The sequence below is a fragment of the Podarcis vaucheri genome, assembly GCF_965113315.1.
Source record: "Podarcis vaucheri genome assembly, chromosome: 1".
NCBI lineage: Eukaryota > Metazoa > Chordata > Lepidosauria > Squamata > Lacertidae > Podarcis > Podarcis vaucheri.
Genome location: NC_138759.1, coordinates 45799232 through 45825718, shown reverse-complemented (window position 1 = coordinate 45825718; position 26487 = coordinate 45799232). Strand labels below are relative to the sequence as shown.

Sequence of the window (26487 nt, the reverse complement as noted above, 5' to 3'; positions counted from 1 at the left end):
ATACCTTCTGACATCAACCTGCCCACACACATCTTCCAAATAAACAGTTTGTGCAATACAAAGATGACAGACAGTCTGACCAGTGTTTCTGGATGAGATTTCATTAAAAAGAAATTATGAATTGTGGCTCTGCTGCATGGCTTCATTTACATGTATTTGCAGTTGTGTAATTACAAACACATTACTTTAAGAGGTGGTGGGTGGGCGAGAGAAAAGCATACTCTAAGAACAATCTGTTTGTGTTCCTTCTTTAAGTTCAATCATGTCCATGGGCAAAAAGTGCTGCAATATCTTCTTCAGGATAAAGTTGAAAGAGAGTTGGAGTTATGCAAGAAATCCCTAGATTTCATTGGCATTCATAATGGTGAAACTTAGATATTGGATCTAGGCAGAGCTATTTTTTCAGCAGGAACTCGCCAGGACTTAGTTCCAACACCTCTCAGGTGGGCATCATTGTCACTCTAAGAGAATGATGGAGGTGTTTGTGGTGAGTTTCAGCACAAATAGGCAACTAGGTTTGCTGGCTTGGGACAGGGTTTCTAGTGGGAGGGGTGTCCCTTCCTGATACAATTCAGGAACTTTGGAGTGGCCCTGATCCAACTTGAGACAATTCAGAACTGAGATGACCCAACCCTATCAGTGGCCATTTACAGCAAAATCATGGGTTGAACTGAAGGCTCCTCCACACTTCCTCTTGTCCAGCTGCTTTCGCCCAGGGAAAACCACTCACTAGCGCTCAGTTAGAGCAAAATTGCAATTCAAATTCTCTGGATTGACTTTTGCTCTGATTTAGTGGGTTTTCGCTGGGAAAGGAGTGGGGCAAATGGACAACTGCTCAGACACATGCTTTCTAGACGCAGGACAAACAGAAGTGTAAGACAAGCCCTGAATCAGTCTAATTCAGTTCAGGATCCAGAATTTAGCCGAAGTGGAATTTAGCCAGCCCCAGTTTCTAGAGCAGGGATAGGAAGAAGGTAGACCAAGATCTACTGGTCGGTCTCTTGGTGGTTTATAGTAGTTTGACAATGGTTTTTGACTCCCAATTCTTTTACAACAGCAACAATAAAGCACTTTCCACCTAAATTTTGCTGCTGCAATGAAGCTTTCTTTCTAATCCAGAGTGGATTTTGGGGGGGTGGAAGGAATGTGAACTCGATTCACATTGATAGGCTCAAAATCTGCTCAGAGGAACCCTGCACTCTGATTCTAACTGTATGTCTTATGAATCTGACTCTCTGGTTGGTAGAAAGAAAAACAAAGTAGATCCCTCACTCTATGGGTATTATGTTGGTGCCGGCTTGGCAGGGCCTGATATGCCTAGCTTTAGATCTTGAGTTGATTCCTTGCAAACACCTAAACAACTGAATGGAATAGTTCACATTGTCTTTAACTGAAATACCCTTTGACCTCCCAATTTTTCTTCATACAGAAATTTCTCTAGCTTTTCTATGAGAGTATCCTGTTTCAGAACCCCAGGACAATCCAATGAGAGTCAAAGGGAAGCACTTCTTCCAACAACACACATTTGGGCTATGGAATCTGCTGCCACAAAACATAGTTCTGATTCATAAAAAAAAAAAAAAATCAGCATTCCATCCTTTTATTTGAAATGGTTCCCAGCGATTCAAATTATGAACGCTGGAGTCAAAATGGCAACATTTAAGTCTTCATCTTATTGTTTTGAAATTTATCCAAAAGTTGAGTTACATTTTAAGAGCCCTTCAACATTTCAAAGTCAAGATTTTGATGTCAATTCCAAAATTCAGACAAAAGCAGAATTATTGGAAACACAAAGCACAAAAAGGCTCGATCTGATGGGAAAGAGGCTTACTTGTGACGTCTTGAAGTTAGACAGATATATACATAGTGCTTATATAAGGCTTTACGGCAGGGTCTGGTTCTTAGTCTAAAGAATTTCAGTTGATGACACCACACTAGTTACTTGCCCTCATTTAATCACCATTTATAACTCTAATGAGCTGTTCCAGGCAATTATGTTATTACTTTGCACAGTCATCTACATGCTTCTATTTCTTGCATGTTTTCATTTGCATATACTCTGCTGCTACCCTCACTTCCTTATACATGCTGTCTGTTGAGCAATCTTAGGAAACCTCATTTCAAGTTCCCTCTTAGCAAACATGGCACATCTTTCCACATTCTGAAACTCTCAAGATTTCTCTTCCCAGACTTGTGTCTTATTTCTTGCCTCCAATAATTAATAGCATACTGGCGAGTTCTTATGAGCTGATTATTAACTGATCTCTGTCTACTTCACCACCTTCTTCATCCAGAATTCTGGTTATTGGACTTTACTCTTATTACTATTGGTAATATTACAGCTGCTGTCTGATTTCCTATGTCTGATCATAGGTCTTTTGACCCCAGCCTTGTCCACTCTGTCAAGCAGCAATTCTTCAGAGCCTCCTGCAGAAGACTTTCACATCACCTGCTACCTAACCATTTAATTGGCAATGCCAGTAACTGAACCTGGGACCTTTTACATACAAATCATGCATCCCACCACTGGGCAACTGGGCAACTTCCTTACACACTAAAAAGGCAAAGTTGCATTTTAATACTGTAAACAGCACAAAGAACCAGTAGGATGTGCTGAATCCAATTAAAAATGTTGAGTCTCTTTTGGCAAAGTTAAAGCCTATTAATGCCCATTGATTTTAATGTTTAAAACCAACCTCATTTTTAAAATGTCTACCATTTGCATCAATATACCGTAAAAATATTCAGTGCCTCAGCTAAGCAGTGCACTTTATTCATTATGACTAAAATAAAAAAATTCCTTCCTGTAGCACCTTAAAGACCAACTAAGTTAGTTCTTGGTATGAGCTTTCGTGTGCATGCACACTTCTTCAGATACACTGAAACAGAAGTTGCCAGATCCTTCTATATAGTGAGAAGGTGGGGAGGGGTATTACTCAGAAGGGTGATGGGAATCGGAGATTGGCAGATAGCTGAGATGAGCCTGTTGACGACTCTTAACGACTGTAATAGGTCTTACAGGAAAAGGCAAGGGGTGAGAAGGTGAGAAATGGCTTAGTCATGTATAATGAGATAAGAATCCAATGTCTCTGTTCAGACCAGGTCTCTCCATTGTTTTAAGTTTGGTAATGAGTTGCAATTCAGCAGCTTCTCTTTCCAGTCTATTTCTGAAATTCCTTTGTAGTAAAACAGCTACTTTGAGATCTTGTATAGAATGTCCTGGGAGATTGAAGTGTTCTCCTACTGGTTTCTCTGTTTTGTGATTCTTGATGTCAGATTTATGTCCGTTTATTCTTTGGCGTAAGGTTTGGCCTATTTGTCCAATATAGAGAGCTGAAGGACACTGTTGGCATTTGATGGCATACACAATGTTAGACGATGAGCAATTAAATAGTCCCGAGATGGTATGTGTGATGTTGTTGGGGCCAGTTCATTATGACTGTTTTTCTAGACTTGAATGACAGTCAGCACAACTAGATTATTGTGCTTAGTTTTAGGGTTCTGGAGGAATTGAAACAGCAGGGGCAATAAGTACTGGTATTGAAGGGGTCCAAGTTCATTTTTAAACATGAACACCCTTCCTCCCCCACCCCCAATATGCTATAGAAGTTTTTTCACTATGGAAGGCTACTTTTTGAAGCTTCAGGTTGCTCCCATTTACCAATGTATTTTTTTAGTCTCTGGCACAGATCTCTGAAACAGGAAATGAGACAACTTGGCAGTTAAAAAAAACACCCCCAAATTACTAATCCTTTCTTCTGGCTGCAGGTACCTTCTCTAATATTCATGAATGAGCAAATTCTTTTTGAAGGACCAAGATTTTAAAACTGAAAAAGTCAGGTCCCAGATATACAGATATCTATGCTAAAAGAGCAGCTACGCTGATGATGCAAGAGAGGATTGCCATTGTCTAATAAACACATTTTATTCTGCTTCTGATAACTGGGGGCTAGTTTGAATACATAGTAAATTGATGAGTAGAATCTTGTTATAGACTATTTTGTGGAACAGCCATTTTTTTGTTAACTGCATTTATATCCCAACTTTTCCTCCAAAAGCTCGGGATGGCGCACATGGTTCTTTACACCCCTCTGTCCTCTTTTAATCCACACAACACCCCTGTGAGATGGGTTAGTCTGGGAGCCAATGACCGGCCCAAGTTCACCCAGGGAGCTTCATGGCCAAGTGGGGATTGAACCCTGGTCTCCCAGGCCCTAATCTGGCACTCTACACTAGGCATCCCCAAACTCAGCCCTCCAGTTGTTTTGGGACTACAGCTCCCATCATCCCTAGCTAACAGGACCAGTGGTCAGGGATGATGGAATTGTAGTCCCAAAACAGCTAGAGGGCCGAGACTGGGGATGCCTGCACTACACCATAGCTATTATTTAGCAATTGATCAGGAATAAGCAATTTCAACCAAGCCAGGAGCTTTCTGAACAAGCTTGGGCTTACTGCTAACAACAATTTTCATCATCGTCATGAAATGAATATTCTACAAGCCCTCAACATGGTCCATAACAACATTACATGAAGAAAGATCAAAGCAGCAGTGAGGTTGGGGGGGGTGCAGACTCTGCACAATGGTCCTGTTAGTATACCCACACAAGCCCAACCTCCCTGTCACTGCCACTCTAAACACAGATACACACAGAGAGAGAGAGACACACACGGTAATCAGGAGCTTATATTGCTGCAGCTCCAGCACCACTGAGCAAGTTGTTCCAGATGCCACTATCCATGCACAAGAGAGAGGAACTGGCAGCCTTGGGGGGAGAAAAATAAAATAAAATGGGGCACTCAAAAACAGGCCAGAAAGACTGAGCATGTTAACTGGCCAAAAATGCTGGCTGACTTTGGCGGAGAAAACGGAAAGAAGCGGGAGGGGGGGGGGTTGGAAAGAAATATCCCTGGAAGAGGCTGGTTGGCTAGCTGGCACCCTGAACAGGAGCCGGGGCTGGCAAAACATTTTGCAGCCCAAAGCAAAGGGTTAACTGGCTCCCTGTCTGCCCCTCCCCTCTACACACACAAGCCAAGGTACATAGCACCCAAGTTCTTTTGGGACCAGAGGCAGAAAATCCTACAGGTGCATCTGGTTAGTGGGGTAGAAGTGGAAGGATCATTAGGCGCGAGTGATCATGCTCTTCTGAAGTTTACTATACAGCGGAAAGGAGCAGCCAAGCATACTAGGACTCAATTTCTTGACTTTAAGAAAGCCGACTTCATAAAACTTAGGGAAGTGCTGGGTGAGATCCCATGGACAGTAATACTAAAAGGAAAGGGAGTTCATGATGGCTGGGAGTTTGTTAAGAGGGAGATAGTAAAAGCACAACGTCAGGCAATACCAATGAGACGGAAACATGGAAGGTGCCTAAAGAAGCCAGGGTGGCTATCTAAAGAAGATAAAGATTGTTAAAGATTGTTAAGGAGCTACGCCCACACATCCAAGAACAGATCCTCACCAACACACCAACAGAACCTCGACCAGGAACTTTCTATCTTCTACCTAAAATACACAAACCAGGAAATCCAGGACGCCCCATCATTTCAGGTATTGGCACTATTACAGTGGGTGTCTCCGGTTATATGGACTCTGTGCTCCCAGCTATGTACGTGACACCACAGATTTTCTGAAGAAAATACAATCTTTAAATAATCTTCCCAACAATACTATACTAGCTACTATGGATGTGGAATCTCTGTATACCAACATCCCACACAACGATGGTTTACAAGCTATAAGGAACACCATTTCAGATAAAACCACAGCGGACCTTGCCACCAAACTCTGCCAATTTGTCCTTACCCACAACAACTTCAAATTCGGTGGTGACCTATTCCTTCAGATCAGCGGCACAGCAATGAGCACCCGCATGGCCCCACAGTATGCCAACATCTTCATGGCAGATTTAGAACGTTTCCTAAACTCCTACCCACTCAAACCTCTCGTGTACCTGTGATACATTGACGATATTTTTATCATCTGGACACATGGTCAACAGACCCTGGACACCTTTCACCAGAAATTTAATGATTTTCACCCCACAATCAACCTAACAATGAATCAATCTATGCAAGAAATACATTTTTTGGACACTACTATAAAAATACAGGATGGGCGCATAGACACCACCTTATACCGTAAACCAACTGACTGACAAACATATCTACATGCCTCTAGCTACCATCCCAAACATACCAAACATAGCCAGGCACTACGTTACAGCCGCATCTGTTCCAATTCTACAGACAGAGACTCTCACCTAAGAGATCTACAGCAAACCTTTTTAGAACTAAAATACCCAGCAGATGAAGTTAGACAACAGATCAACAGAGCCAGACTGATACCCAGAGAGAACTTGCTGCAAGACAGACCCAAAAAAGAAAACAACAGAACACCTCTAGTCATCACATACAGCTCCCAAGTTAAAACAGTACAACGCATCATCAGAGATCTACAACCTCTCCTGGACAATGACAGTTCTCTTTCTCAAGCTCTGGGAGGAAGACCTTTCATTGCCTACAGACAGCCACCCAATCTTAAACAACTCCTAACCCACAATAATACTACAACCAGACTTAACACGGACACTGGCACCAGAGCCTGCAATAAACCCAGATGCCAACTTTGCTGCCACATACACCCAGACAACACCATTACTGGCCCCAACAACATCACACATACCATCTCGGGACTATTTAATTGCTCATAGTCTAACATTGTGTATGCCATCAAATGCCAACAGTGTCCTTCAGCTCTCTATATTGGACAAACAGGCCAAACCTTACGCCAAAGAATAAACGGACATAAATCTGACATCAAGAATCACAAAACAGAGAAACCAGTAGGAGAACACTTCAATCTCCCAGGACATTCTATACAAGATCTCAAAGTAGCTGTTTTACTACAAAGGAATTTCAGAAATAGACTGGAAAGAGAAGCTGCTGAATTGCAACTCATTACCAAACTTAAAACCATGGAGAGACCTGGCTTGAACAAAGACATTGGATTCTTATCTCAATATACATGACTAAGCCATTCTTCACCTTCTCACCCCTTGCCTTTTCCTGTAAGACCTATTGCAGTCGTTAAGAGTCGTCAACAGGCTCATCTCAGCTATCTGCCAATCTCCCATTCCCACCACCCTTCTGAGTAATACCCCTCCCCACCTTCTCACTATATAGAAGGATCTGGCAACTTCTGTTTCAGTGTATCTGAAGAAGTGTGCATGCACACGAAAGCTCATACCAAGAACTAACTTAGTTGGTCTTTAAGGTGCTACTGGAAGGAATTTTTTTATTTTGACTATGGCAGACCAACACGGCTACCTATCTGTAAAGAACTTTTAACTGAGTTAAGATTAAAAAAGGATGTGTACAAAAAATGGAAAAGGGGGGAAACCACCAAAGAGGAATTCAAACAAATAGCCAGCAAGTGTAGACACAAAGTCAGAAAAGCTAAAGCACAGAATGAACTCAGGCTTGCTAGAGAGGTTAAAAGCAACAAAAAAGGCTTTTATGGGTATGTTCGTAGCAAAAGGAAGAACAAAGAAACAGTGGGGTCACTCAGAGGAGAAGATGGTGAAATGCAAACAGGGGACACAGAAAGGGCTGAACTCCTCAATGCCTTCTTTGCCTCAGTCTTCTCCGATAAAGAAAACAATGCCCGACCTGAAGAATTTGGAGCAAATGATTCAGCAGAGGAAACACAGCCCAGAATAACTAAGGAGATAGTACAAGAATACTTGGCTAGTTTAGATGTACAGTGGTGCCCCGCAAGACGAATGCCTCGCAAGACGAAAAACTCGCTAGACGAAAGGGTTTTGCGGTTTTTGAGCTGCTTCGCAAGACGAATTTCCCTATGGGCTTGCCGTTTTCGTCTTGCATTTTTTGCAAGTTTGTTTCCTTTTTCTTAACACCGTTAATACAGTTGCGACTTGACTTCGAGGAGCAACTCATAGAATGCGGTGTGGTAGCCTTTTTTGAGGTTTTTGGCAATTTTCGAAGCTTTTCCAAAACTTTTCCGACACCGTGCTTCGCAAGACGAAAAATTCGCTAGACGAAAAAACTCGCGGAACAAATGAATTTCGTCTTGTGAGGCACCACTGTATTCAAGTCTCCAGGGCCAGATGAACTGCACCCAAGAGTATTAAAAGAACTGGCAGATGTGATCTCAGAACCACTGGCAGTCATCTTTGAGAATTCCTGGAGAACAGGCGAAGTCCCGGCAGACTGGAGGAGGGCAAATGTCCCTATTTTCAAAAAGGGGGAAAGAGAGGACCCAAATAATTACCGCCCAGTCAGTCTGACATCAATACCAGGGAAGATTCTGGAGCAGATCATTAAGCAAACAGTCTGTGAGCACCTAGAAAGGAATGCTGTGATCACCAATAGTCAGCATGGATTTCTGAAAAATAAGTCATGTCAGACTAACCTGATCTCGTTTTTTGACAGAATTACAAGCCTGGTAGATGAAGGGAACACAGTGCATGTAGCCTACCTTGATTTCAGCAAGGCATTTGACAAGGTGCCCCATGATATTCTTGTAAAGAAGCTGGTAAAATGCGGTCTTAATTATGCTACCACTCAGTGGATTTGTAACTGGCTGACTGACCGAACCCAAAGGGTGCTCATCAATGGTTCCTCTTCATCCTGGAGAAGAGTGACTAGTGGGGTGCCACAGGGTTCTGTCTTGGGCCCGGTCTTATTCAACATCTTTATCAACGACTTGGATGATGGACTCAAGGGCATCCTGATCAAATTTGCAGATGACACCAAACTGGGAGGGGTGGCTAACACCCCAGAGGACAGGATCACACTTCAAAACGACCTTGACAGATTAGAGAACTGGGCCAAAACAAACAAGATGAATTTTAACAGGGAGAAATGTAAAGTATTGCACTTGGGCAAAAAAAAAAATGAGAGGCACAAATACAAGATGGGTGACACCTGGCTTGAGAGCAGTACATGTGAAAAGGATCTAGGAGTCTTGGTTGACCACAAACTTGACATGAGCCAACAGTGTGACGTGGCAGCTAAAAAAGCCAATGCAATTCTGGGCTGCATCAATAGGAGTATAGCATCTAGATCAAGGGAAGTAATAGTGCCACTGTATTCTGCTCTGGTCAGACCTCACCTGGAGTACTGTGTCCAGTTCTGGGCACCACAATTCAAGAAGGACACTGACAAACTGGAACGTGTCCAGAGGAGGGCAACCAAAATGGTCAAAGGCCTGGTAACGATGCCTTATGAGGAACGGCTAAGGGAGCTGGGCATGTTTAGCCTGGAGAAGAGGAGGTTAAGGGGTGATATGATAGCCATGTTCAAATATATAAAAGGATGTCACATAGAGGAGGGAGAAAGGTTGTTTTCTGCTGCTCCAGAGAAGCGGACACGGAGCAATGGATCCAAACTACAAGAAAGAAGATTCCACCTAAACATTAGGAAGAACTTCCTGACAGTAAGAGCTGTTCGACAGTGGAATTTGCTGCCAAGGAGTGTGGTGGAGTCTCCTTTTTTGGAGGTCTTTAAGCAGAGGCTTGACAACCATATGTCAGGAGTGCTCTGATGGTGTTTCCTGCTTGGCAGGGGGGTTGGACTCGATGGCCCTTGTGGTCTCTTCCAACTCTATGATTCTATGATCTCTCGTGAGTAAAAATGAAACAATAATTAATTATATAAGGAACTATTTGCTGCCCTTCCATGCCACCCAAACACAATTGCCTAAGCATTGCCCAAGGGAGGGTGGTCTTGGCAGCAGGAATACCATACTACCAAGTTTGCTGAGGCACAAAGTGAGACGCCGTGTTTTAAATTAGCTGTGTTTTCTGAGAAGCCAGTAAACTCTGGCAGCAAAGATGTCTAGAGGCATCATCCGTCTGCATGTGTTCTTGCTATACAATTAAGCTTTGGTAATAACAGCACTATGCAAATGTGTTTTACAGTAAGCTCTAGTCACCCTAGTTATGTAACTCTTAAACTATGTGTTTGCAACAACAAAATCAAAGCACAAAAATACGTTTTTTTCCTTAACGTGTTTTCTTTTTTTCATGTCCTTCCCACGCCCAGTGGCTAAAAGAGGGGAGAGTGTGGCCTGCAGATGCATTTGCTTCCCAGTTCTTCCTGTCTCCCACTGCTATCCAGTCTGCTCCTACATAGCTTCTCCTGTCACTATTCCCTCCCTAGTACATACTCTGAATGGCTGCTGAGCCACAGCATCCTGCACCCTCTGCTCATAAAAGTACAGGGTTGATCCTCTTGCAGATATGCTTCAGGAAACAGAGGGCGAAGTGCCCACTTCCTTTGCAAAGAGGGAAGCCTGCTTTAGTAACCGACTTTCTCAACAACAAAACCACACTTCTTTCAGTTACTGGCAAACGCAAGCTTAAGTGTCCCTGACTACTGGGCACTCGTTTCTTTGTGACAAGGCATAATGCTGAATGTGGTGCGCATTGGGTCAAGGAGCAGTGGAGGAAAGCGTTGCTTATAAACCCTTTGGAGCAAGCAAGCATGCAATTAACTCCATCCATGTCTCCAATGGCTCGAATCGTATATTTAAAATATATATTAAGGCACTGTTCCTACAGCAAATGACTAATGCGGGGGAAGAGCTTGGCCTGAATACAATCCATGTCTCTTTGGACAACAACTCTGTCTGGGATCAGTGGCGTAGCGTGGGGGGTGCAGGGAGGGGGTGGCCGCACCGGGCGCAACATCTAGGGGTTAGGGTTAGGGGGCGCAAATCCACGGGTTAGGGGGCGCAAATTACTTGCCTTGCCCCGGGTGCAGACAACCCACGCTACGCCACTGTCTTGGATATTCACAGATATTAAGGGCATCCAAATGTGTGTTCGTTTGATCAGGAAATATGCTTATGGGACCTCACCTCCTCCAGGGCCAGGCTCTGTGGACATCACTTCCGATAGCTTTACAGCAGCAGTGCTGGTCCACATGTGACTGCAGCATCCGAAGCCTGCTTTCCCCACTTCTGCCCACCCAAATCCGTTTTGCAACGTGGTTGCAAGAAATGAGCAAGCAACAAATGAACATTATAAAGTATCCATGCAGTGCATTAACATGAAACAGTTTGCCTGAAGCATTAGGGGTAGGGTGGGGTTTTTGAATTGCTGGTGGGTCTATTTGTGGGATTCAGTGTGAAGGAGAGAGCTGTTGGGCTCACCTGAAAGGGGGGAGGTGTTTAAAGGAACATCTGTACACACCCAAATAGATCATGAAGTCTTTTCTAGGTAACTACTCATTAGTGTGCTGTAGCTCCAACGCTATAAACCCAGCTGCTGTGTCTCAAAAGAAGAGAACAGGGACTCAAATACTGACACTGCTAATAATAATAGTAATAATTAATAATAATAGTTATTATTATTATATTTATTTATTTATTTATTTATTTATTTATTTATACCCCACCCAAGTGGCTGGGTTTCCCCAGCCACTCTGGGCGGCTCCCAACAGAATACTAAAAAAACAATATAATACCAAATATTAAAAATTTCCCTAAACTGGTCTGCCTTCAGATGTCTTCAGGTAGATGTTTATTTCCTTCACATCTGATGGGAGGGCGTTCCACAGGGTGGGCACCACTACCGAGAAGGCCCTTTGCCTGGTTCCCTGTAACCTCACTTCTTGCAGTGAGGGAACCGCCAGAAGGCCCTTGGAGCTGAACCTCAGTGTCTGGGCTGAATGATGGGAGTGGAAGCTGGTATACTGGGCCAGGCCTTTTAGGGCTTTAAAGAGTTGTTGCTGTTGCTGTTATTATTGCTGCAATGGCATGTCCTATTCTTTAGTTCCGTAAAGGACTCCCAACTGAGGATGCCAAGGTAACTCTGATAAGCACCTTTAATCCACATTTGCCTGATCCAGCGAGGGTGACTTATGTAAGGAAGCCTCCTTCCAACACAAACACCTTGCGACACACAGACAGTGTTCCCAGTGGAAATAAGCACACGACCCAACATCCAGGCTTGTGTGCATGGCGATCCCTGTTATATTACATCGATCCCCTCACTCAGCATTGCCAATGATCAGACCTGACATTCCCGTAACTGGATGGGAGGGGAGTTTGGAATCCAAGAGATACCCACACCAACCAGAAGGGTGCTCAGTACTGCAAGTATTCTCTGTTCAGCACATATGTTCTTGGAAGTCTTTCTATATGTTGATGACTTGCAGTACACATGTGCACATGAGGATTCAGAGCATGGGGCAGGTATGCATCGATTCAAAGAAGATTCAAAAATACTTTCTATCTCATCCACATTCTTCGTTGTCAGTGTCCTCCCTGACCTCTTCCCCAAGTGTTATCTTCTGTACCTAATCTCTGATCTGCAAAACAGCAATCACCACCCAGGCTGCTCCCGACATGTCTTGCTGCTGGTAGTTACACCATTTTCCATTTTAATAGCATCCTGGTGCACTTAGTGCTAGCATTAAAATAATTTGTTTTTAGGCTAATTAAGATGGAACCGTATTACTTTTGAATTCATATCCTGATTTTCTGTTTGACTGCTTTTGCTATGTTTGCAACTTTTTCATGTTAACAGCCACCATCAGTGTGGTTTTAACTACAGAAAGCCAGCATACAAATAAAATGATAGTATAATGGCTGGATGGATAGGATGGGGGCGTTAATTGGGTTCTTTTTGTTTTCATTATGTATTTTGTGTTTTTATATTGTGATTTTATGTTGTGACCACTCTGAGATCTGCGGGTCTAAGGCACTATACAAATTTAATAAATAAAATAAATAAAAATATATGACCTTAGATCTAGGGTATTGCCACTGTGATTACAAGATGCTGGACTAGATAGATCTTTCGTCTTGATAATGAATGAAATGGTGTGCATCCAAAATGTGTCAAACTGGCAACCATAATTCCTGCTAGAATTGAGAAACTAAACTGCCAACAGAATTCCGCAAGTAGGTTCTGCACATCCCTAACATGAGCACATGTGATCCCCAGTTGTATATCTTCTCTAAATGGGTAGAGAAAGACTGACAGAGAGAGAGAAATGTCAAAGCTAAATGGCCTTGAAATGCAAAAGTACAGCCAGTGACAAAAGCTTATGACATAAAATTTGGCTGTCTTTAAGGTGCCACGAGACTTTTTGTTATTTTTTTCCTGTAGCTCCTGAACTGTCAAATTGTCTTCCTTTTCATATACTTTTTAAAAACAACATGTTGTTAATAAACCCCCTGCTGCCATTGTTAATAAATCTAATAAATGTGTATTAGTTTTAAACAGTTCCTTTCATTTCAAACCAAATCCCATGCTTGTACCATTCTGAATCAAATGGTGCAGAGGCACACCTTTATCTCACAGAGCAGGAACCAGTTGCTTCATTAAAACTCTCCCCGAAGCAAAACCATGCCTGCTACTACATCAGACATACATTCCAAAAGTTGTTTGAACATGGGCATTTTCAGACTATTCAGATCCAGGGAGGAGTTGGGTACACCCCCACCCACCCCACTCCCCAGATAAAACAAAATATAAAGATAAAACAAATTGTGAGAAGTTATTTTCCTTACCTTCTCGGCTGCGGTCCCCATTCTTGGGAAGTCGTAGCGCCACTGTCATCAGCAATGCTTAACAACAGGTTAACAGGCAAACTGCATTCAAAGGTGTTGCTGCTGCTCCATATATGTCGCCTCTGAACTCCGCCTACTATGGCCCTTGGGCAGGAAGGAACAGTGTATGCTGCCAGCATGTGGAATACTTGAAACACACAGACTTTAGTGCCATAAAGCCAGATGAAGTAATTTACATTTCCTGAAACACAAGTCCTTCCTCTTTCAACAAGCCCTCTAAGTCAGGGCGGTCCAACCCCCAAAGACAAAGTGGGCTGCAAGAGTTCTTCAAGACAGAACCCACAGGCCACACACTGAATTAAATTTCCATATTGTTCATGAAAGTGTTTTGCAATGTAGTTAATATTATTTAATATACACAATATGTTTAAATATATATAATTAAACAAATAATAGATTCAATATATTTATTCATTAAACAAATGGAACACACAAACTCAGGGTGGTTCCTAGATAGATAGATAGATAGATAGATAGATAGATGATAGATAGATAGATAGATAGATGATAGATAGATATAGATGCACTACATGAAAATGCAGGAGAACCCAAGATTGGGGTGTGTGAGAGAATCCAACCCCTGAAATCCCAAGCAGGGAGATCCGAATGCAGACAAAGTGACCCCCAAATCCATGGTCACCACATCCCATCTCTCCCCACACTGTTGCAGTTTGGAATATACCCTTCCCTGTCCACCGTGAGTTTCCTTGTCCTTACCTATACAGTGGTACCTCAGGTTAAGTACTTAATTCGTTCCGGAGGTCTGTACTTAACCTGAAACTGTTCTTAACCTGAAGCACCACTTTAGCTAATGGGGCCTCCTGCAGCTGCCGCGCCACCGGAATACAATTTCTGTTCTCATCCTGAAGCAAAGTTCTTAACCTGAAGTAATATTTCTGGGTTAGTGGAGTCTGTAACCTGAAGCGTATGTAACCTGAAGCTTATGTAACCTGAGGTACCACTGTATGTGTTTATGTGTGCTTTTGATGTGAGAGGCATTAGAGGTGGGGATCTTAAAAATCCCCCCCAAAAAAATCTAAAATCAGAAGCCCTCGTTTGCCCCCACCAGGCAGGTTTTTCTGCACAGCCAAGATCTACCTACCCTGATCACCTCAAACCTCTGCTGCTGCTCCCTACCTCACTGCTCCCCGTTCTCCAGCAAACCCCTTGACCCGTGCACAACAGAGACAATGAGGAGCACCCCCAACTCAAAAGCAGTGGCAGCATCACTGCTGGGTCTCTACTGCTCCGGGGACATGAGGGCAGCTCTTGCCTAGCCCTCTGCTCCCTGGCACTGATGGTTGCAAGCCAGTGCCAGATTTAGGGCAGCGCGACTAGTTTCCCCACACAAGACATGCTGAGGGACATGTGTGAAGGAGGCATGAGGGACCCAGGAGCCACTTCCTGTTTCCTAGACTCCTTGGGACTGCCAAAAAAAACGGAGTTTGCATGTTGCATGTGGCCCAGTAATCCAGTAGGCACATCTCTATTGGATTTGAATTGGTTTCATACATGTGTTGTTATTGTTGCTTTAGATTATGTATGTGTGTGGGTGTGTGGTTTTTTAAAATGGTTTTCATATATAATTGTTCTGTACACATTTTGATTGTATTTTAAATCAGTTCATGGCTCCACCCGGCCATGAAGCTCGCTGGTGTCCTTTGGCCAGTCACTGTCACTCAACCTTCCTCAAAGTTAGACTGTTGTGAGGATAAAATGGGAAGAGCATAAATAATGTTCACTAGCTTGAACAGGAGAGGTGTGGTATAAATATAGAAATAAAGGTGCCTCGTTGGAGGCAATTAAATAAATGAAGCATTGAATGTTCTTCGTTCATATACACTGCTTTATGTCATGCAAGCCTCAACAATGTTTACATAAAATATATACACCAATAGTAACAAAATAATTGAAATATCACAAAATACAAAAGATACATAATCTTTCATAACAATTAAGCTACCAGAAATATTTTGCTAAGCAATATTGCAAAATGTGTATTCATTTTCAAATTCTCTATAGCAAGCTGTATGGTGTTTTTCACATGCTGAAGTGTTCTTGGCAATGTAACAGATAAAGGCGTAATATGTATGTGCTCCAGCAAAACTCCCAGTGAACTCTGTCACGTGGCTGGGTTGTTTCACATTTTCCTTTGGCATCTCTGCTCAACAGAAACATAACTCTTTAGAATACGTCTCTGTGTTATTCTCAGTATCACAGTAAATCGGATTATTTTACAATGATTCCCCTGGTCTACTCTATTAATAACATGCACATGTATCGTTCTTGGAGGCTTTTTTGTCTTCACATTTGGTATATCTCCACCTTTAAAAATAATAATTCTATATGTATCTTAGCTGCCAATTACCTCAAGCCTTTTCCTGATGTGTATTAGTGAGAACATACTGGGGAGGGGAGAGCAAGCGTAGAGATCTGTCCCAACCTTGATCTATGTGTTCCATATGCGCATACACACATGGGTCACATGACAGCCTGATTTGCATGGGCTACGTGATTTGCATAGCTGAGTAGCTGAAGCTGGGCAAAAAAAAGCTCCTTTTGCCGTGGAAAGAAGCCTATATCACACTTATACCGAAAACTGAGTCTGAAAAGACACAACTTAAGAACTATCGCCCCATATCCCTACTTAATGTGGATTACAAAATCTTTGCAAATATCTTGGCTAGAAGACTGAAAAAAGTTTTGGCAGAGGTGATACATAAAGACCAGGCCGGCTTTCTCTCTGGAAGACATCTATCGGACAATACGAGGAATATAATTAACATTCTAGAAAAGCTACAGGGGAACATTAACACAAAAGCAGTCTTGATTTTCGTAGATGCGGAGAAAGCCTTTGACAACATTTCTTGGAGTTTTATGAAGAAAAATCTTCAGGGGATGGGGGTTGGACAAAACTTTGAAAATGGTATAGGTGCGATATATTCTGAACAAAAAGCTAAATTGATAGTAAACAATGTGGTTACAGAAGAGTTTAAAATAGAGAAAGGAACACGACAAGGTTGCCCAATTTCCCCATTGCTTTTCATTTCGGTCCTGGAGGTTTTGCTAAACATGATTAGAAGGGACCATTTGATTCAAGGTATCCAGGTCGGAGTTAAACAATACAAACTTAAAGCTTTTGCAGATGATCTCATTATGACTTTACAGGAGCCGATATCCAGCACTAAGAGGGCCCTAGAAGCAATCCAGGATTTTGGTCAAGTAGCAACTATGAGAAATGCTGGTCAGAGGTGAAAAAAGATCTAGAAATTTGGACGAATCTGAAGCTTTCCTTGCTGGGTCGAATTGCTGTTATTAAGATGGATGTATTGCTGAGAATGTTATTTTTATTTCAATCATTGCAAATTATTGATAAGATGGACTGTTTCAAGAAGTGGCAAAGAGATATATCTAGATTTGTCTGGCAGGGCAAAAAGCCCAGAATAAAATTTAAGATCCTTACTGATGCTAAAGACAGAGGGGGGTTTGCCCTGCCAGACTTTAAACTTTATTATGAGTCAGCAGCTTTTTGCTGACTGAAGGAATGGCTACTTCTTGAGAATACAGATGTTTTGGATCTTGAAGGGTATTGTCAGGGGTTCAGGAGCAGAGGCAAGGGCAAGGGAGGAAACAGAGAGCGAGGGGGAGGAGGCAGAAGAAAGGATGAGTGATGACGACGACCCGAGATCTCCGAGTCTTTCCAGTGAATCAGAAGATTCACAGAAAGGAGCACCAGTGGCCAGGGCAAGGGGGGAGCCTAGGGGGACACCCCAGGAGGAAAGGGCCAGAGGGGGCTCAGAGGGGAGCAGTTGGAAATCGGGACCAGCGTCACCAACAGAGAGCAGGGGAGAGGAAGGGCGTCAGGTATCAAGCGCTGGCAGCTCACAACAGGAGGGAGGGCACGAGTCAGGAGTGGCCACACCTCCATCGGGGAGCGAAGAAACGGTCAGACGGAAAGTGGAAGGTTGGGCGCGCGCGCCAAGTTCAAATGCACAGGAAGGTGGCGCAGTAAGCAGCCCGGAAAGGGAGCCAGGTCCTAAAGCCCGGCGCAAGGAGACAGGAGGGTCCGGGGGGTCGGCGTCAGAAGAATCCAGGAAGGAAGAGACCCCGGGGGGCAGAGGGACCCAGAGAAGAACAGTCAGGCGGAAAAGGTGGAGTAAGGCTAGGATATTAAGTTGGTGTACAAGGGGCGGAGACTCAGACGGAGCTTCGCCGGTCTGACCCATAAGACGTAGAGTTGCACGCAGCAGCTTGAGAATGGAAACTGTAACTCAATAAAGACTTTTACTAAATGATCGCTGGCTAGCGTGATCCTCTGTGAGCTAGGATCTGGAAGCAGCTCTGACAGGTATGGTAACATATCTGGGTGGCATGCATATTTATGGTATGGCAAGGTAAAAGCACATAAGGCATTTAAAAACCATATTGTCAGGAAAGCATTGTTTAATGTCTGGACAAGGTACAAAGATTTTCTGGAGAGTAAAACCCCAAGGTGGCTATCACCTATGGAAGCGAAAGCTTTGAAAAAACTCAACATGGAGGCTAAATGGCCAAAATATTGGGAAATTTTAGAACAGGAAGGTGACAAACTGAAATTGCAGAGTTATGACAAACTTAAAGAGAAGGTGCAAGACTGGTTACATTACTTTCAAATAAGAGAGGTTTATAACTTGGATAAAAAAATTGGTTTCCAGGTGGAAAAATCAAAGTTAGAAACAGAATTCTTAGAACCCAATGCTAAGATACTTTCAAGAATGTATAATCTGCTGTTGAAATGGAATGCTGAGGAAGAAACAGTAAAATCTGCAATGATAAAATGGGCACAAGATATAGGATATAATATTATGTTTGCTGACTGGGAGAAGTTGTGGACCACCGGGATTAAATTCACGGCATGTAATGCCCTAAAAGAGAATATTATGAAAATGATGTACAGGTGGTACATGACTCCAGTCAAGCTTGCAAAAATATATCACTTGCCCGATAACAAATGTTGGAAATGTAAAGAAATTGAAGGTACATTTTTTCACCTTTGGTGGACGTGCCCAAGGATCAAGGCTTTCTGGGAAATGATATATAATGAAATGAAAAAGGTATTTAAATATACTTTCCCGAAGAAACCAGAGGCCTTTCTCCTGGGCATAGTTGGCCAATCGGTGTTAAAGAAGGATAGAACTTTTTTATGTATGCTACAGCAGCAGCAAGAATTCTCATCGCAAAGCATTGGAAGACACAAGACCTACCCACCTTGGAAGAATGGCAGATGCAACTAATAGACTATATGGAGATGGCGGAAATGACTGGCAGAATCCGAGACCAGGGAGAAGAGTTGGTGGAAGAAGATTGGAGGAAATTTAAAACTTATTTGCAGAAATATTGTAAAATTTTTGAATGCTGATGACATTGAAAGGGGTTCTAGCAACAAGGTAAAATGTAAGATGGGATTAATAATAGATAAACTAATAGGACATGAATTTGCTGAACCAATTTTTAAAAGGGATACAAAAATGGGAGACGTGAGGAAGTCAGGAAAATAAGTTAACTAAAGATGAGAAATTAAGAAAGAGGGAATTTTTGTTTTCTTTTATATGTGTTTTTTTCTTTTTCTTTCTTTGTGTTTAATGTCTGTATTTTTGTATTTTGTAATTTTGTATCTTTTTCATTTTTGTATTTTTCTAAACTTTTCTATGGATAAAACCTAATAAAATATTATATATATAAAAAAGCTCCTTTTGCTTGCATTCTTTTCAGGCCCTCTTTCTCTCTCTTATCCCTGATATACACCTGAGACTGAGCAATGCCTGCATTCCATTCAGTGTAACCTCCTTCCCCATAGGCCATGTTCCATTTCCCTGTATCCCACACCGCTCTCAGTTGCCTTGGCTCACTTCCAAAATCCTCACATTATCCAGGGTGTTTGCAGAAAGACACTTAATACAGTAAGCAGTCCTGAGGTCCCATAAGTGGGTCGCTCGCAACAAGTTTTTTATTTTCTTAATTTATTAGATTTTCCCTGGAAAGGGTAAATTCAGATTATTATTACTATTGGGGGGGGGGGAGTAGTGTGGGTTGCCATTCTGATAACAACCATTTTATGTGGATGCTGCAGGAAATCTTCCATGCACAAGGTGCAATGATCCCACTGGAAACGCTAGCATGGAAACACCCGCAATTATTTTTCCTCGTTAGGCTTTTTAAAAAAATGATGGGAAACCTTTTTCTTCTTCAGATAGTCACTGTTCTGCAGCATGTATTGTAGTTAAGTTGGCATTTTTGGTCCTTAAATTGGACTTTGCACCTGGATTTCCATAGAGATCAGCTACCATACTTTTCCTATGTAGTTGTGCCAATTTGCTGTCATTATTAGACATACGTAATTCTTTTGTGAAGAAGACAAGCTTTCTCTGCCTTCGGTGCTTCCTTTTGCTCCATCTTCTTGGAGCAAAGTGGACATTTTTCTGGTCCCCAGGCACTTCCACCAATGTTTCTATGTACAGTCAGTTCCCCTGCCAAACTTTGCTGGGCACACCATTTGAATGGCAATGCCTATCAACTAGGGGCAGCCCCCTCTAATATTTTATTGGAGGTGCCGGAGGAACCTCAGCCCCTAGGAGCTGGCTCCTATGAAGAGGCTGCAGGAGCAAGGAAGGCAAAGGAAGGGAGGCATTAGGAAGCCAACACGAGGAAAAAGCAAAGACTAGGATGGAAGAGAGAGGCTGTGAGACAGGGAATCATGTGACAAGGAGGAGAGGAAATCAGGAAGTAAAATGCAGAAATAGAGCAGGACTTTAATTGCAGGTCCAGTGCTATAGAAAAGCTGAACCAAGCAAGCAAGCCTAGCTACACTGCAGGGAACATTCCAGAAGGATTATTCCAAACAAGCTGTAAACAGCATTTCCAGTCCTCATTCACCATACAAGTATATCCAAATTGGCTGACTAAAAGCCACCCAAAACAAGCAACAAAGTTGAATGGAAAGAGGTTCCACAGAGTCTGCTTTCTAATATATGAACTCTGTTTGTGACTGAGTCGTGAAGGAAGAGCCATAGCTCAGGGGTAGAGCACCTGCTCTGCCCATGAAAGGTTCTTGGTTCAAGCCCTGACACCTTCAGCTGAGAAAGCAGAGCCCTGTCTGAAACCCTGGAGAGATGCTACAACCCAATACGGACAGTACTGAGCTAGATGAAGCAAGGTCTGACTCAGTATAAGGCAGCTTCCTACGTGCCTCTGGGGGTATTGCTCAAGATGAAGATAGGGGAGGGTGCAGTGGTAATACAGGTTCCTAGCCACATCTGTCACAAGTTTCCTTTCTGGAATAGCACCAACTTTTATAACAACCTGAATTCTAATTAGTAAAGCTCTTAGGTCTGCAGTTTAGGTGTATATTTCATAGTGCAATCTATGTGAGAATTGTCATCATGTGCTCATTAAGGAATGTTCTTCCGCAGAAAATGCCAAACATAAAAAGCACCATTATATCCTTATAACAATTTACATCAACGGAAATATAGTCATACTCAGTGTGGACGCACTGAACTCGATGGACTTAAGTCAACTTTATGCACTGATTTCAACAGGTCTACCTGGGTATGATTTAGTCAGATACAACTCAGTATGTGTAGTGCTGTGCTAATTGCAAATTATACACAATCCTATGTAACTGAACTTTAACTGTCCTCACACCAATCCAGAAAAGGAGAGGATACTTGGAGTGAAAGTGCTTAACTCCCCCCCCCCAAAAAAAAATCTGTTGTACACTCCAAATGGCTTACTATTTATACCCCCTTTCCCCTAGTTGGCTTCTTACTCAGTACAGTATGTATTTGGGAGGGAAACTCATGAGTGAAACAGGGTGGAGGAGGGAAATTTGGAGCAGAGAAGTCAACAGGTTAAACACAGAGAGGAGGAGGAGAGAGAGCTGCTGCTTTTCTGTTCCCAGGACCAACCAAGTAATTTTTTGCAGGATATGTCAATTACCCAAGGCCAGCTAATTTATTTTGGGCCTGGAGCAGAAAATCTCATGAGCAGCTCTTCCCTGCATTCTTGACCGTCAAAATACAATAAAAAACAACCTAAACATCTAACAATTTGCTGCCTTCTCAATAAACTCCACATTAGCTCGTTGAGGTAACCACTTCACTTTGCCTAATCTACTTGCTCCTCATTGCCCTACCTTGGCCATAGGGAGGCAACCAGGGGTTCAGTATTCATTTGATTCTGCTGCTTGGACTCCAAATCCTATCACACAAATAGCCTCCTTCAAAATCTCAGCTTTATTTTTCAGTTTCATAACTGCAGATGGAAAAAGGAAATGAGAGTGAACGTTACTGCATGGAGTCTGAACTTTGGCACAAAATTTGGTTTCCTAAGAATCATGGCTTTCCCCCCTCAGAAAATTTAAATACTTCCAAGTCCCACTGATTTCAAACAAGGAGTTAAGCACATGCCTCACTATCTCCAGCTAAGGACTTTAGTTGCCATGTGGGTTTCAAGAAAGGTCTGAAAGCATGCCAACAATGTCTGCTGAAATCTCACCCAAGATGGGCTTGAAAAGGGTTTCCTGCAGAAAGGGAAGATTCCCCATTCTCCCCACAGGGCTGTACCATATCTTGTCTGTTGCCAGGGCTGTTGCCCAGCCTTACCAATTTCACTCTTGTAATTTGAGCAAGAAGGTTATGAACATACAGAACGGATCACAGCACAGAATATGTGGCATCTTTGCGTATCAAACCTTGTTTTTTGTGGAGATTCAACCTCCTCTTTTCCTCTGAAAATGCTCTCCCTCCATGCTCTTTTTCCAGATTCTTGTAGGAAGTGCTGACCTTCGAAGTACAGTGTGCAAAGAGGATTCCAAGGGCCTGTGCTGCAGCAGAACTATCTAGATCCCTAAGGATTTGTTAGGATCCCCTTTTGAATATTTAGTATCAAAAATAGAAATCTAGGTTGCATCTCAGCAGGATATAAAACATTTGGTGATGATTACGTAAAAAATAAAACCAAATGAAATGCCTCCTGAAGAAGATCCTAGGAACTGCTGTTTTAAATGTGCATTTAATGCTTTCTTTTGAAATGTTAATATTTGCTATGTTAAATGTGCCTTCTGTACTTGACCTCCTTTGTAACGTTCTATTTTGAAGTCTTTAAGATAATATTGTAGTTTCCTGTTAATTATGACGCTTTGAATGTATTTGACTTTCTTCAGCAACATTTTATTCTGGATTGTTTTGTGTGATGTTTTAATGTAGGTTGTAATCCGCTTTGAGATTTTTTTCTTAAAAATATAAAGCGGCATAGAAATAAAATGAATAATTGTAATAATAATTGTGATAATAATACATGAGGTTACTGGCATCAGCAGCGTAGCGTGGTTTACAATGAATTACCTATAAACTACCGGTAAACCCGATAAAACAGCAGCAAAAATACACGAGACATTTAGTCAGCTGTTGTAGCGGGAATGCTCAATCTTTATTCATGTTTCTTGGATTATGGAATATGATACAATAGGTTCCTTAAGAATATACTGTAATCCAGCAATTATCCTATTATGCTGTCAAAAGATAGTTAACCTTAATTATCACCAGGAAAAAGCCAGGATTAGCTTAGATATTATACAGACACCCTGATTCTAAACACTGTTCAAAGAAATGGAAGAGGGGGCTTAATTTTCTCAGACTGCTTTGAGAATGAAGACATAAATGCCTGTCAGAGCAATACAGTGGTACCTCGGGTTACATACGCTTCAGGTTACAGACTCTGCTAACCCAGAAATAGTGCTTCAGGTTAAGAACTTTGCTTCAGGATGAGAACAGAAATCGTGCTCCAGCGGCACGGCGGCAGCGGGAGGCCCCATTAGCTAAAGTGGTGCTTCAGGTTAAGAACAGTTTCAGGTTAAGAACGGACCTGCAGAACAAATTAAGTACTTAATGCGAGGTACCCCTGTATATACAAATGCCCAGGCAAGTGAGTATAGAACTGCAGCCTGTAACACTCGGTTCTCTCCATGATAAGAAAAAGCATCATGTTACTTTCTGGGGAGAAATACTTCAAAGAAGTGCCATGGTCAGATCACTTCCTGGTGCAACTGGACTTCTCCGCGACCATTCCCCTCTGCAGGGAGGTGGGACCAATTCGGATGGTCCGCCCCCGCCACTTAATGGATCCAAATGGTTTCCAGAGAGTGGTAGGGGATGCTTTATCCCATGTTGGTGGCCTTTCAGCTGATTCCCTGGTGGTCCCGCTGGAATGCGGAGTTAACCAGGGCTATCGACTGTCTGGCTCCGAAGCGCCCTCTCCGATTGCATGGAGCCCGGACAGCCCCGTGGTTTTCTTCGGAGCTGAGGGCGATGAAACAATCGCTGAGACGGCTAGAGCGTCGGTGGCAGAAAACTCACTCCGAATCTGACCGGACACAGGTTAGAGCTCAACGTCGAGCCTACCAAGTGGCGATAGCGACGGCGAAGAAGACTTTCTTCACCGCCTCTATTGCATCTGCAGAAAATAGTAGCAGGAGACTCTTTCAGGTGGTCCGCAATTTAACGGAACCACCTTTACCACCGGGGTCTTGTAAAGACCCCAAGATCTCCTGCAACGATTTTGCAAAGTTTTTTGCAGATAAAATCACTCATATTCGGAAGAAGCTAGACACCACCGTGGGAGCAGGGCCGGGGCGGGAGAGTGCTAGAGCCCTGTCTGGTCAAGTTGCATGGAATCAATTTCAATCCGTTACCCCCGAGGATGTGGACAGGCTGCTTGGACGCGTGAAACCAACCACCTGTCTCCTTGATCCTTGCCCATCCTGGCTAATAAAAGCAAGCCGGGAAGGGCTGGGCGATGGGCTGTGCGGGGTGGTGAATGCTTCCCTCTGTGAGGGAACATTCCCAGATCCGCTGAAAGAGGCGGTCATTAAACCGCTTCTTAAAAAACCATCTTTAGACCCGGCCAGTATGGCCAACTATCGCCCAGTCTCAAATCTTCCATTCTTGGGCAAAGTGATTGAGCGTGTGGTTGCTGAACAACTCCAGGCACGCCTGGAGGATGCGGACCATTTGGATCCCTTCCAATCAGGGTTCAGGCCTCATCATGGGACTGAAACTGCCTTGGTCGCACTGGTTGATGATCTCCGGCGAGCTAGAGACAAAGGTGAGAGTTGTTTCCTAGTTCTGCTGGATCTCTCAGCGGCCTTTGATACAATCGACCATAACATCCTTCTGGACCGTCTAGAGGGGTTGGGAGCTGGGGGCACTGTTATACAGTGGTTTCGCTCCTTCCTCCTGGGCCGTGTTCAGAAAGTGGTGGTGGGGGAGGAGTGTTCAGACCCTTGGGCCCTCACTTGTGGGGTGCCTCAGGGTTCCGTCCTCTCCCCCATGCTTTTTAACATCTATATGAAGCCGCTGGGAGAGATTATCAGGGGGTTTGGACTGGGTGTCCATCAATATGCAGATGATACCCAGCTCTACCTTTCTTTCAAATCAGAACCAGTGAAGGCGGTGAAAGTCCTGTGTGAGTGCCTGGAGGCGTTTGGAGGATGGATGGCGGCTAATGGATTGAAGTTGAATCCTGACAAGACAGAAGTACTGTTTTTGGGGGACAGGGGGCGGGCTGGTGTGGAGGACTCCCTGGTCCTGAATAGGGTAACTGTGCCCCTGAAGGACCAGGTGCGTAGCCTGGGAGTCATTTTGGACTCACAGCTGTCCATGGAGGCGCAGGTCAATTCTGTATCCAGGGCAGCTGTCTACCAACTCCACCTGGTACGCAGGCTGAGACCCTACCTGCCCGCGGACTGTCTGGCCAGAGTGGTGCATGCTCTAGTTATCTCCCGCTTGGACTACTGCAATGCGCTCTACGTGGGGCTACCTTTGAAGGTGACTCGGAAACTACAGCTAATCCAGAATGCGGCAGCTAGACTGGTGACTGGGGGCGGCCGCCGAGACCACATAACACCGGTCTTGAAAGACCTACATTGGCTCCCAGTACGTTTCCGAGCACAATTCAAAGTGCTGGTGTTGACCTTTAAAGCCCTAAACGGCTTCGGCCCAGTATACCTGAAGGAGCGTCTCCACCCCCATCATTCTGCCCGGACACTGAGGTCCAGCGCCGAGGGCCTTCTGGCGGTTCCCTCATTACGAGAAGCGAAGCTACAGGGAACCAGGCAGAGGGCCTTTTCGGTGGTGGCGCCCGCCCTGTGGAATGCCCTCCCATTGGATGTCAAGGTGATGGACAACTACCTGACATTCAGAAGACATCTTAAGGCGGCCCTATTCAGGGAAGCTTTTAATGTATGATATTTTAGTGTTTTTTGGTTTCTGTGGAAGCCGCCCAGAGTGGCTGGGGAAACCCAGCCAGATGGGCGGGGTACAAATAATAAATTATTATTATTGTTATTCAGTTGTCATTAAGAAATTATCTGAACTGCCAAGCTAATGTTACCCAAAACTAGTGAGCTTCCAAGTGCAGATGAGGCTGGGATCTGGACAGCTGCATGTTCTGGGAGTTATGCAGTTTATCACACATTTGTTTTATTTGCGAACTTGAATCAGATCACCATATTGGGATTTCGTCTTTGCAGAATTTGTGTTATTTTGTGGCAGAATCTGAGTTTATTTTAACATAGGGGATGCCTGACCCCGCCAGCAGTTCCTGTACTAATTTTTAAATTGACATTCCTGGAGACATACACTTGTTTTCTCCACAGACTCCTAAAGCTATCACTTTTATTTGACTTTGTTTATTCATTATTAAACTAACTGGCTGGTGTTTTTTGTGCCAATTGCCTTTCTCCTTCATCTGCTTTCAAATGAAATCTCGCGCTTCATCTTACCCCTGTGAAAAATCATCAAAACCAGAACAAGATGATGTCAGAAACAAACAGAAAAGAAAAC

At 43.3% G+C, this 26487-nt stretch overlaps 2 protein-coding genes across 2 annotated transcripts in view; both read right to left on the bottom strand.

The window, feature by feature from the left end:
- LOC309541672 (cytosolic phospholipase A2 beta-like) overlaps nt 1-13701 on the bottom strand; it is a 45310-nt gene extending 31609 nt beyond the window's left edge. Inside the window, exon 1 of the mRNA XM_082239799.1 lies at nt 13547-13701. Within this exon, the coding sequence (XP_082095925.1) occupies nt 13547-13567 (21 nt within the window). The 5' untranslated portion in view covers nt 13568-13701. The remainder of the gene's footprint in view (nt 1-13546) is intronic.
- The window catches only part of LOC309541710 (cytosolic phospholipase A2 delta-like), a 74392-nt gene that overhangs the window by 8083 nt on the left and 39822 nt on the right, over nt 1-26487 (bottom strand). The gene's annotated exons all lie outside the window — the stretch shown is intronic.